Source organism: Oreochromis niloticus, linkage group LG15 (assembly GCF_001858045.2).
Source record: "Oreochromis niloticus isolate F11D_XX linkage group LG15, O_niloticus_UMD_NMBU, whole genome shotgun sequence".
Classification (NCBI taxonomy): domain Eukaryota; kingdom Metazoa; phylum Chordata; class Actinopteri; order Cichliformes; family Cichlidae; genus Oreochromis; species Oreochromis niloticus.
In genome coordinates, this window is record NC_031980.2 from 16342951 (window position 1) to 16355323 (window position 12373).

A 12373-nucleotide genomic window follows, 5' to 3' on the forward strand; every position below is an offset into this window, starting at 1 on the left:
TAGATATATAACAAATGCACTACAGTATGAATGCATATTTTCAACATATAGGTGGTGATAGTGTTCCAATCCTTTAACAAAACACAAAGACAAACTGCTCAGCAATCAGAAATACATCAGCAAAGTCAGTCAGTAACAACAGTGATATAATCCAAAGTGGTATACTTATCCTTCTCTCCTCTCTTCTTCCTGTTTTTATAGCCACTTTTCTTTTTTTACTTTGCCTTGCCTTGCACAATGTATACTGTAGACACCTGCAGAAAAACAAATTGTTGCATAGTTGCAACAATTTGCAACAATTTGCAACTATGTAAAAATGGATAACAGGTTCAACTGCATTTCTCATAAATGACAGAAAGCAAGGTCAGGATGTTCTAGAAATACACTTCTAAGCATCGCCATCAAAACACCTCAGAAAAATCATCTGTTTTTAATCAATAAAGTGGAAAATGATTGAGTACATAGTTGCAAATAAAACTTAGTTCATAAAGAAAATGTGTACTGTATAAATAAAGTTAGGCTTTGGTTCGCAGGTAGAACCATGACTTAAACATATAGTAGAATGGTTATAATCCACCTTTCACTAAATATAGTGCACATGTGGTCCATACAATGAGGAGGTACCCACTGAGTTATTTCAACTGGGCTTTGGAGCTATCATCCTGGCTGCCATGTTGGAAGTTACACTTTTGGCATACTTTTAAGGAAAATTACAGTCTTAGAGACTATTATAGTCTTTACAGTATGTATGCATTTACTTTTACTAAACTAAAGCAGTGCTTTTGTTTATTCACATTTGTTTGTGGGAGCCTGGACGCTTTAATAAATGTACATGCTACACAGGTAAATACAGGTAAAATCTAATTAAATAAGTTTTGCAAAGTGTGAAACTTTTCCAGTTTTTCAAGAAAATATATTTTTCTTAATGACATGAGTGGTTCCAGCCTTTCTACACAGGTCGGGGGATGTCAAGTTAAGTATTTTTAGATTTTAGGTTTGAATAAAGATGGAAAAATGCCACATTTATCTGGGGTTTTTTCCCTTTCCATTGTGATGGTTAAAATGTAACATAAACCCAACAACAGTATACTAATTATAAGCTCTTTTTTTATTTTACATTGATTTTTTTTCTAAATTTATCCTTATTAAGGATGGAGAATAATTTAAAAAGAAGTGCTACTACTTCACAGTTGTTTTCAGCTTCCGCAAGACTGCCTTCTTGCATTACACGCTATTTGACACCAGGTGGCGCCACAGCACAAAGTTGTGTTGTAATGTCCAGCAGTCGTCGCTAGAACTGCAGCTTTTTTTTTTTTTGTTGCCAAAATCAATCCCAGAATCCTCACGCACCGGCGGTGTATTCATTTGAATGGTAAAACTGTGAAACGCTTGCGATCGTGCACAGAGGGAGTTGCTTTAGTGTTTAACTAGTTTTTCACGTTTTGGATTCTACACATCTGAGGAGCGATCGTAACACCTCACAAAATGAATCGGTTGGTATTCAACTCGGGGGCGTACATGATAAAAGTGACAACTTTACCTCTAACGAAGGCATACGTTCACAAGGCTAACCAGCTAGCTAGCTCGCACTAGCGGCCCAGCTTGTTGCTCTTTACGTCTCCCGTGTTGTCTTGTGAGTTGAGCTAAATGCTAACAGTTAAAGCTAACCTAGACATTACAGTGAGATTGTGGACATTATTTTAATGGGAGGCGTCACGAAATGCAACTTTACACCTCTTTTGTCATCGTTTATTTTCACACTTGCAAAGAAGGAAACTTACAGCCCTAACTTTTACAGCATACAATGTTTTTGCGACTTTCAGCCATATGAGCTAACGGGAGCTAACGCCTTTGCAACTAAAATTGAGCATTTTGGTTTAGTTTATCTTGTTTCACTGAGCTAATTTGAGTCAAACTGCTTCATCTGGGAACGTATGCTCTTGACATTTAGCTGGCCTATTCATAGTCGTGCCACAACATAGTCCTGGCATTTGGCTCCTTAACCTCGACTTATACCTCTCAATTATTTTCCAATTTGTTTCTCCAGCAGTGTTCCTTATTATGGCAGCTGGTAAGCATGTTTGGCAACGGGAAGTCCTGAAGGTCAACCACAAAAACTCCAATGGCTTTCTGCGACCCAGCGTGCCTAGTTCTGCTGAGAAGAATATGAAGCAGGTATAAGGATATAATGGGAAATACCATGAATAATTGTGTAAACAGCTGCCCATGTGTCTTTTAAATCCTGGTGACTGTGAAGTACAGTTCAGTGGCATTGTAGCAGGAGTGGCCTCATCCCCTATCCTTTTGTTTTAGGTGGATATTATTAATAAGGAAGAATTAGATAAAGACAGGTGAGTCTCTGATCCACATCTGAGGGGGTTCATCAAATTATGATCACTCACTGCCTGTGTCCCACAGATCATCCTTGCATCCGCACTAATATGTTTTTGTTTTTAAGCTGTTTTAATATGAAAGTAAAATCTCCTTTTGTACTAAACCCTCTGTAAACACATTGCCTTAACCACTCATCCACACTGGGTCTGTGTGCTGGTGTAATTACGAAGCAGTAGGTTAGTTGTTTTTTGAAAATATATTGAAGAAGGAAAAGCAAAAGCAAATAGTAAGACCAGAGATTTTTTTTTTTTTTTTTTTTTTTGTTTGCTTGGATCAATGATAATAGGGAGCTGTCGCAAAGCAAATACAGCAACATATTAGAGGGCTACTGGGAGCTGTCACTGTATGACGCCATGGAAAAGATACACATGAAAAGCACGAAATCATAGAACGTATGTGAGAGTGACTGTGATATTTTGGCTTTATAATTATGACTGATAAGAGCCCACAAAGAAGCAAACATAGGTGTCTGGGAAATGATGTTGACTGGAGGGGCAGAAACAAAGTCTGGATGTTTAGGGGTCTTAAAATTAACAAATGTCAACACAAAAAACATATTAGTGTGGATGTACAACCAGTCACTGAACCATTAAAGCACCTTTCATTTACCATTAACCATTATCATGGTGGCTTTAATTTGTATTTATGTTTTTTTTTAACCTGTGACCGCTTTGCATCTGGCCAATCTCAACTTCTCCATTTGGCAGATTTCAGGTGCATTACAGAGTACACAGTCCAGGAAAAGTGAAGCGGGCGACATCTTGCAAAAGAAAGAGTTGTGCATTGGCGGAGGTGGGCGTAAAGCTGCACCGCAGATCATCAGATGTAGGCCGTTTATGTGACCCCGGCATGGCCAACAAGGAAAATGAGCTGACCTGCTCCGATGATGTCCGGGCCTGTGGATTTCCGGTGAACTCTGCAGAGGCCTCCAAGATGGCGGGGGCCAGCTCCAAGTACAGTGATTTTACTGAGGTGAGAAACAGAGCTCGAGCACCTCATTGTTTTTATTTCGTATGAAATATGAAGGCTTGTTGATTGAAAACTGCAACACTGAAAACACTGAGTTCCAATTTTTTCATTGTTTGTCTATACATAGCTCTCAAAGGACCATGAAGCTATGACCCAGGTTCTTTTTGGAAGAAGTCTAAGACTTAAAGTAGCCCTAACACTATGGCGAAAAAGTGCTAGTGAATTAGTGGCCTACCTAATAAGGTAAAACACTTGTGGCTACTGTTGGTTGATGGTTGTGTTTATTCTGTGATTACACACAATTTGTCATCTTCACCTCACATGTTTGTGGTTTCCCAGAATTCAAGACACAGGTGTGCTGCTTGACTGCTTACCTGTCTTAACAAACAAGTAAGTAATGTTATTTTTTGTTTGGTTATATACATTTTAGCTTTTGAGTGTTTCAGCTTTGCCTCCAGTGACCGTGCTGCACATTCATCCAGTCAGCTGTTAATATACAAAGATTGTACAATTTTTAAAGCAGGAAATAGTCATGTTTTAGTAACAATCCTGAAATCGCAGTATACAAGCATGCATAGCATGATACCTATATGGAGCTGTTGAAGCATACTGGCAAAGTGAAAACTGTAATGTTTCAAAATTGTTCAGGTGAACTGCAAATCGGTTTATAGTGGTTCGTTTTTTGGATGTGATTTAGTTACTAACAGGGCTATGGTAAAGATTGGCTACACTGCTATCTTACTGTCAGCTGGTAACACCACGTTTTGAAAAGATGTTTTCTGATGTTAATATAAATTTAGGCCATCAAAACAATCTTAACCTGCAAACCAGATTAACCAGAAACGTTTAAGTTACATAGCTTATTGGAATATAAAATATCCACTTTTTTCCTACTTTTAAGTTGAAAAATAGAATAAATAGGGTCGATGATTTACTGGGATATAAATCAAACTACTTAAAACCAAACATCACTGCAGCTCTGACATCTTGTTAGATTTTTCTGTTGTTCTGCAGTGGACATGTTGGCCATTTTTCTTATTTTTCTTCTTCATGCCTGATTGCTGACGATCACCTCATTTGAACTTGTTTTATCTCCACTCTCATCAGCCTTCAAACAGAAGCACCATGTTTGTCACTTGGCTGCTGTGTTGACCTCATGCCCCAAGTCAAAACAATCCTTACCAGTAAATATGAAGAGTAAGTTGCAATTCCATCTAATAATAGCTATCTTTTTTTTTTTCTTCTTGATCATTATATGAAGGTGTGCTGAGTTTAAAGCAGTTAGATTTGTTGTTTATAAACCTAAAGATGATTGTGTGCTCCTCTAGGAAGTTTAAGCTTGTCTGATAAATAGATAATGAACAGAGGAGAGCGCAGCTAAAGCCTCTTGAAGGAGTCGAGAAATTCTTTTGACTTGTAAATCTCATATGTAATAACATTTTGAATTCAACTAACTGTTCTTTTTCTGACAGACACATAACTGTGGGTTTACACTGGGTTCAATCCGTCATCAGGAAATGGTGGCCAGAACTTTCTAGAACTGAAAAAAGACTGCAGGACAGTTGTGCAGAAGACAGGTGAGCCCTGTATGCTTTAATAAACCTAATGCAACCTCCAGAGTTTAAATGTAGATGTTTAAAATCTTAGTATTTTTCTAGTTTAACTGTCTGGTGAGTAATTCAAAATAAATCTTGGAAAGTTGGATCAATTTAAAGAAAAGAAATAATGCATGGGGATAAAACAAACAGATATTTCATTTTTAAGATGCATATTTGAAATCCAGTAAATGTTTTTAGTTATTCACTTTTGTGTTGTTCTTATGAATATAATCTGCTGAACTCAGGCATGCTAGTTGGCCGTGTTGTCACAGGAAACATCCTGTTGCTTGCTTTCATTTTTTAAACATTCGTCATCCAGGCAGGTACGCCCTTATGTTGGATCATAGGCAGTTCAAAAACAAAAAGATGATGTTATCCTTAAACATTTCCACCAAGACTGTGCCAAGACTGTATCTCTTTTGCACTTTCCATGTATTGGATCAGTAATTAAATCAGATTAGATTAGATTAAACTTTATTGTCATTTTACAAGTTGCAGTTCAAGGCACCAAATGCAGTTAACCTCTAAACAGAAACCAGATAGACAATATGCACAGGACATGAATATAATACCAATATACGTATAATGCGAATATACAGAATGTGAGAAATAAAAATAATTACAGTGATGTGATGAATGAATAATACTATAGCTAATTAAGGTTATTTATCATTGTCAGTAATCACCATCAGTAATGTTTGTGTGTTTATTGTAGGAACATGGAAGTCATGAAGCAGCGGCTAAAGGACTTGTGGAAGGAAGGAACCCGATTATGTTTGGTTCCAGGAACTACGGGAGAGCTGGCAAAGGTGAGAAACATTACAACTGTTCCATCCCTCATAAGGGATTTTTTTTTTTTTTTTTTTTTTTCACCGTGATATAGGATATAGGTCAGAGTGAAGACCGCTACTGTTGTAGTATGGATCATTTATACTAAAGCAAACCATTTGAATTCTTGTTAAAAGTAAATGATAATGATATAATAGAGCTGCATTAACATTTTTAGAAATGAGTGTTTTGTCACACTGATATTTCTGTTGCAGAACTGTTGTCAGGCTCCACAGGTGCTCCTGCTGTTCTTTCACCCTCTGTTGATCTTGGGTGGATTCAGCAACCACTCCCATACTAAAAAGAAAAGACAGATCCACCATAAGCTTTTGTGGTTGATCTTTTTTCAGTCTTCACATCCTGTTTTGTGGTGGGATGAGAAAAAAAATAAAACCACAAAAGATTTGTTTTATTAAATCTTTTAAAAGGAAATGCATTCACTAATTTTTACATGTTTGTAGCAGCTGAAATGTCAAATTAGCATCAATTTAGTTTGAAGTGTTGAGTGATCCAGTTTATGTGCATTTACTAGCTCTGACGACTTCTCATGTGCTATCTCTGCTTTGTGTTGCAGGGCATCGAGGCTTATCTGTTGCAGCTGCCCTGACAGTTGTCAATGTAGCACTCTCGGGATGTGACCACTACCGTCAATTATGGCTGTGTTTCAGACTGATAATGGTGCAAGAGAAATGGACCAGTTGCTTTTGCTACTTCAAACTCAAACCTCTTACCTGGGACTGAACTTGACAATTCAAACACTTCCCTCAAGTTTGAGCTGGAAACTCTGAAGGGAGGGCCAAGAGAGCCTTCCTGGACAGCAAATGACTGCTTCACATTGAAGTGGATTGTCTTTTTTTGAGGGGCATGTTTAGTGGACCTCCATGAGACTGGGTGTAATTTCGCTCTATGAAGTGCCAAGGTCTTTGTCTCTCACTACACCACTCTCTTTCATGGAATGCAGATGCACTTGTGGATGTTGTTGATGTTTTGCATCTTGAGTTCTCCGGATGAAGGAACTTGAATCTGCAACAGTCTTAAGTTATTAGAGCTTGTTTTTCTTGTTTTTTTTTCGTTCTGCTTCTTCCTTTGACATTTGACTGTGTAATGTAAAATGTAAAAACAAGTGATTCTTTTAATCATCTTTTAAATAAATTAAAAATGCAAAGTTTTTGTTTGTTTTTTGTCTCCAGATTATCAAATGGTACTGGGATGATGTCCTGTTAAACTGCAGCAGAAATAATCCCACAGTTTTTTGTTTTTTTTAACTGGCTAAAGCTCATTAAAATTTTGAAAATACCGTTTCGGAATAATTCATGCCAAAGTAACAATAAAGGTAAAATTATCTTGCTCACTAAATTGAAGTGGCTAAACAGGTTTTTAAACATGCTCCTGCAGCGTTAATTTGACCTCGTGTTCTTTTTTTTTTCTTTTGTAAGAGTCTTTATTAAAAATGGCTTGGTTTTCAAAACTGCATTGCTAAACGGAAAAAGGAATTATTTTATAATACTAGTTTTGGGCTTTTTCAAAATTATAAAATGTATTGGCGTGGGAAACCAATGAAAATACTTACTCTGCTTTCTAGTTCAATTTAAAATTTCAATGAGTTTTATTTTGAGTTTTAAGAATAAAAGGGAATCTTTGTGCAAAAAACGAGCGAGTGGCGTTTCTGGTTTGTACAATAAAGTTTTTTGAAGTGACGTCATTTTCCACAGAGACAGCTGATGCAGCGAGGCTTCCGCTCCTTCGCTAAACAGCTCTCGACTACATGTTGATGCAGAAACGGTGAAAAACGATTTTAGTTTATTAAAGACGAGGCACTATGTGGCACAGGGAAAGAATACCGCTGCTACTGGCTTTCGTCCAGTCTGTGCTCGTAGTAGGGTGGTGTTTTACTGAAATGGAAGCGGGGCCTGGCGCAGCTATGTCGACGCAGACTAACGGAGATCGGTTCAAAATCGAGGGAAGAGCGATAGTTCCCGGAGTGAAAACACAAGACTGGGTCTCCACGGCTAGAGTGCTGGTAGATGGTGAAGAACATGTGGGATTTTTGAGGTAAGAAATATCCATAGTTATACCGGATAACTAGCTAGCATGGTACGTGCTACAATATGTGCTAATGCTACGTAGCATTAGCACCTAGCCATTGCTAGCTGGTGGTTAGGGTCAAACTCGAAGTCAAACCCAATAACGACTGCATCTGCCGCAGGCAGATGGCAGGTACCAAATGTTGTAGATCATGTACAGCTTAACATTTCCTTTTGTAACTCTTGTCCGAGTGCCAGTCAATTAGCGTTTCATTTCAACATGAGGCCTTTTTGGTCCTGCTACAGCGGTAACCACAACACAAAACGTCCACAAGAGACTTGTGTATATATTATCTATTATATTTCCCCAGCTAGCATATGTTTATGAGAAAACACCAGTACTAGCACTGGTTTGCTGCACAAACATGTGTTGAAGGCATAACATATTATTAAGCATGTTCCATAGTATTTGTTTGTCATGTGTGTCGTAATGTACAAATAAAAGTAATATATCATGTTATTTAACCCTGCTATCTTTAACCATGTCACCATATCATCCGTAATAAAATAATCATTCATGTTCTTCTTAGCTCACAAGGGTTTACTCTATTGTCCTGGCAGTAGTTTTAATTATTGTATTACTAGTGCAGTAGTAGTTTTTTTAACCTAAGATACGAATATAAATGATGGCTACTACATAAATTTATCTGTGATAAAAGTATAAATTCAAGGATACTGGATGGAGCAAACTTAAAAAGACATTCTCAGGTTCTTGTTTCTACAAATGCATTATTATTAGAAGAAGAAGTAGTAGCATTAGTACTGTTGTTGTTTTATGTGTCTCACTGTTAGTTCCACCCCTACTGGCTCTATTAGTATATCAAATTATGTACATAGATTGTGGCCAAAGGAATGATTTTGATGAAGACAAATTTGGTTTACTGTTTTGTTTTGTTTTTCACATACATTAAAGATAGAGAAGTAGTCACTTATAACTATACAACTATAACAAAAACGTATTTAAAAAAATAAGTCTCTGATTATTCATAGAGTTATCACTATATTTTCATTTTTAATAGGTTATTTGCACCACGGAATGTAACAATGCACTTTTTCATAGCTTAGTTTATTTGAAAAATTAAACAAAAAATAAAACATTTACATTATGTAGTAGGTAAACACAGACAAAAAATAAAACATTTACATTATGTAGTAGGTAAACACAGACAAAAAATAAAACAATGTATAATTAATAGATTGTATATAAGAAACTCATCATTTACACTTGAAAAGAAGCATTAATTAACTTGCTGATGGCACACATACATGTAGTTATATATAACTATGCATTTATATGTATACTAACAGACATACTCCATAATCTTTATGCCAGCTTTTGTAAACTATTTATGTATATACTCTCACACATGCAAGTATATTTACATATATACATACATGTAAATATCTTCATACACATAAATGCAATTTTGAATTGACATTTATATACCACATGAGCCACTAAACATTGTTGTACGGCACAGATAAAAGCACAAAAAGCTTTCACTGTTGTCCATACTGTTTAAAGATAAAACTTTATCTTCACATTATAGCCCTGGTTCCCTACCAGAAAACATTTTCTCTATATTTCTCAGTAACAGGGACCCTAACCCTTATTCAATTCTTCATGTAGTCCTTGTGCAGTTTAATATTTTACAAGGTCCAGAAATTTTAACATGTTTTAGTATTTCTTTCTTTCTTTTTATATCTCTACCATAATGCAGTGTGTTTCATATTTCAAGTTAATAAGCATAATACTTGAATTCTTAGATACTTATAAACCTAATTAGGTGACCTTATGGATGTCCCGCTTTCAGATATTTAATTGAAAATTATTTTTATGGACTTATTGACTGGCAAGACCTTTAACATTTTTGCCACATTTGTTTATTTATTTGTCTTAACCATTTGTATTTCTGCTTTAGTAAGATAGTTTGACAATACTTTGCTATTTAGTTCATTCTCCATTTATTTCAGGATTAATATTTTTAGGTTGAACTAATATAGGTGTACTTTTTTAAATTATAAGCAGCTGCTGTCTTGAAAAATTTGCTTTATGTTTTTGTTACAGAACCGATGGGAGTTTTGCTGTGAACGATGTCCCCTCTGGGTCTTATGTTGTTGAAGTTGTTACTCCCACCTATAGATTTGACCCTGTCCGTGTTGATATCACATCCAAGGGTAAAATGAGGTATGGCCACTAGAGTGAAAAACCCAAAACATGCATTGTTCATGGTGTGTGAGCACACTTTGAAAATTAGTGGTTGGCCTATGGCAACTCTGACCCACTGAAACAATGTGTGATTTCACAGAGCACGACTTGTGAATTACATCAAAACTTCAGAGGTAATTCGCCAGCCGTACCCTCTTCAGATCAGGAGTAGTGGACCTCACAGCTACTTTATGAAGCGAGAAACCTGGGGCTGGACAGACTTCCTTATGAACCCAATGGTAAGAAAATACATTGAATAAATGGGAATTGCATGTGTATGTCACAAAAGAAACATTTCCTAGGATCCCACCATTATCCTAATACTCTGATTAAATATATGCTTTCTACCATTTGTAGAGTCCATTGGCTGTAGCCCCATTTAGAGAACTACTGATGTTAATGAATTTTGATAAGCTGGTACACAATACTGACGATAATGAACAGAAGTTTCATGAGCATAAAGTAATATTTCCATTCCTTAAAGTGTGCTTTTTTGCTCATTTCTACTGCATATTTTTATACTCATGAACTCTTGAGCAGCTTTCCATCAATCAGAGTTGAAAATAAACCTGATTTATCTTGGGTAGTGAAGGCCATCCACTGTCTGACACAAGCTTTTTTTTTTTTTTTTTAGCTCCTTTCCTTTTTAAGGTTGCATTTTCCTTATGCTAGCCTTCTTTTTCCTGATTGGATGGCCCACAAACTCAAAAAGAGAATGTTGGGCATCTGTGCTGAAAAAAGGAACTGTAAAAACAAGTTGTCAAAGAGGAATTCTTGAATGAATTTGTTACATGTCATTTCATGTCCTTGTTGCTCCTGCAGGTTATGATGATGGTTCTGCCCCTGCTTATCATTGTTTTGCTACCCAAAGTGGTCAACACCAATGACCCAGAGATGAGAAAGGTATGTTCATTGTGCTGTCTCTCTGAGCTAAATGGAAGCTGTTCTGGTCGCTTTATTAAGGATAGCACTTTCTCTGAAAGAACAGACTTTGTGATGTTTAAAATCCTAACTCTATCCTTGTCTCCTTTTGAAGTGCTTATTGTGCTAAAGTGTTAACTGTGACAGATATGACTGCTTGTGATACATTTTTAACATCAGAGAGAACATTGAGTCTGTACGCAGCCTTTCTCTCTCCATAAACAGCTGTTCATTCTCTGCCTCCCTTTCTTTACAGGAAATGGAACAGTCCATGAACATGCTGAACCCCAACCCTGAGCTTCCTGATGTCTCTGAGCTCATGACCAAGCTCTTCTCTGGCTCCAAAGGCTCCAGCAAGGCAGGCAGCAGCAGCAAAGGCACCAGGCCAGCTGCCAAGAGGAGGTAGTACTCTACATGCCTCCTAAAAATCTGCCTAAAACGAAAAGAGCTTGATTTATATCATGGAAGCAAGGTTTTAAAGTGTCATTTTTTTTCTCTCTCTCTCCCTCTCTCTGGGTTTATTGTACAGATTTCGTTAATATTAGATGTTTTGAGCACATCTGGATTTCTAATATGCTATTACAAACTGAGCAAAAAGGTTTTTTTCTTAGTTTTTTTTTTTTTTCCCCCCATATTGCACTGATAACATTTGTTGCGAAAGCTGTTATTCTTAATTTGCGCGATACTTTCTACAGGTGACCCTACTACTCATCAGTCTTTTCTGTGCTAAAACCTCCATTGTATATTTTCCACTGCTGCTACTTCCACTACCTGAAAGAGAGCATATATACACAATTCAGAGATTTTCTTGTTTAAATAACTTCAGTAATACGACTGTGAATGAAGAGAAATTGAATTTTAAGACAGATAAATTCTTATTTAAAAACCTAGATAAATAAATTGCCATGGTATATGACAGCTGTGTTTTTATTTCACACCATTCATTTGTTTGAGTGAACACGTGACTTTCTCATTTTATGAATTATTGTGGTGAACTGTATGGTTAGAATTCACACGCTGTACATTATGTGCCTGAGGTGTAAAAGTTAAAATGATAATCACTGGAAGTACAAAGAGAGAAATGTATGGTTGCTTTTTAAAAGCTCTACAAAGTGTAACTGGTTTTACTTTGTAATAAAATAGACATTAAAGTCCATAGTTAAAATCATTATTGTAGAATGTGTTAGCACAGGCTGACAGGACGTGTTTTAAAGTGAAACAATAATGAGTAATGTTATTAAATATAGAGACTGACAAAATAAGCTCAGCTCAAGGTTGAGTCACTGGCTTTCTCCTGAACTTTGAGCCATATATGTTCATCATCAGCATTTATCTATTTGTTGAGGAGATAGTCCTTTTGGCACAAAAGC

General features: G+C 36.5%; 2 protein-coding genes across 4 annotated transcripts; both read left to right on the forward strand.

Annotated features, from left to right (window-relative positions):
* The first annotated feature begins 1318 nt into the window (after window positions 1-1318).
* Window positions 1319-6954, forward strand: katnbl1 (katanin p80 subunit B-like 1). Of its 3 annotated transcripts, none has more exons than XM_005475059.4 (10): window positions 1319-1493; window positions 2051-2175; window positions 2314-2351; window positions 3102-3366; window positions 3491-3606; window positions 3703-3753; window positions 4471-4560; window positions 4836-4940; window positions 5677-5770; window positions 6364-6954. In XM_005475059.4, exons 2-10 carry the CDS (start codon window positions 2062-2064, stop codon window positions 6394-6396), a joined length of 906 nt encoding a protein of 301 aa, XP_005475116.1. In that variant the 5' UTR covers window positions 1319-1493; window positions 2051-2061; the 3' UTR covers window positions 6397-6954. The 3 variants fall into 3 exon arrangements, with proteins under 3 accessions (XP_005475116.1, XP_005475115.1, XP_003446318.1); XM_005475058.4 differs by having other exon boundaries at window positions 1321-1493; window positions 2048-2175; XM_003446270.4 differs by lacking the exons at window positions 1319-1493; window positions 2314-2351.
* A 654-nt stretch (window positions 6955-7608) lies between these two features.
* emc7b (ER membrane protein complex subunit 7b) lies at window positions 7609-12172 on the forward strand. Its single transcript, XM_025899123.1, has 5 exons — window positions 7609-7841; window positions 9942-10061; window positions 10183-10321; window positions 10905-10985; window positions 11260-12172. The coding sequence occupies exons 1-5, from the start codon at window positions 7609-7611 to the stop codon at window positions 11407-11409; spliced, it is 723 nt and encodes a 240-aa protein (XP_025754908.1). The 3' UTR covers window positions 11410-12172.
* Window positions 12173-12373: the final 201 nt, after the last annotated feature.

What these genes read in the sequence shown, in the direction of transcription:
- katnbl1 (XM_005475059.4), top strand. Translation starts at nt 2,062, where the DNA reads ATGGCAGCTGGTAAGCATGTTTGGCAACGGGAAGTCCTGAAGGTCAAC. An exon ending in CTGAGAAGAATATGAAGCAG is followed by an intron (nt 2,176 to 2,313) that starts GTATAAGGATAT and finishes CTTTTGTTTTAG; the next exon opens with GTGGATATTATTAATAAGGA. An exon ending in TTAGTGGCCTACCTAATAAG is followed by an intron (nt 3,607 to 3,702) that starts GTAAAACACTTG and finishes GTGGTTTCCCAG; the next exon opens with AATTCAAGACACAGGTGTGC.
- emc7b (XM_025899123.1), top strand. Translation starts at nt 7,609, where the DNA reads ATGTGGCACAGGGAAAGAATACCGCTGCTACTGGCTTTCGTCCAGTCT. An exon ending in GAACATGTGGGATTTTTGAG is followed by an intron (nt 7,842 to 9,941) that starts GTAAGAAATATC and finishes TTTTTGTTACAG; the next exon opens with AACCGATGGGAGTTTTGCTG. An exon ending in ACTTCCTTATGAACCCAATG is followed by an intron (nt 10,322 to 10,904) that starts GTAAGAAAATAC and finishes TTGCTCCTGCAG; the next exon opens with GTTATGATGATGGTTCTGCC.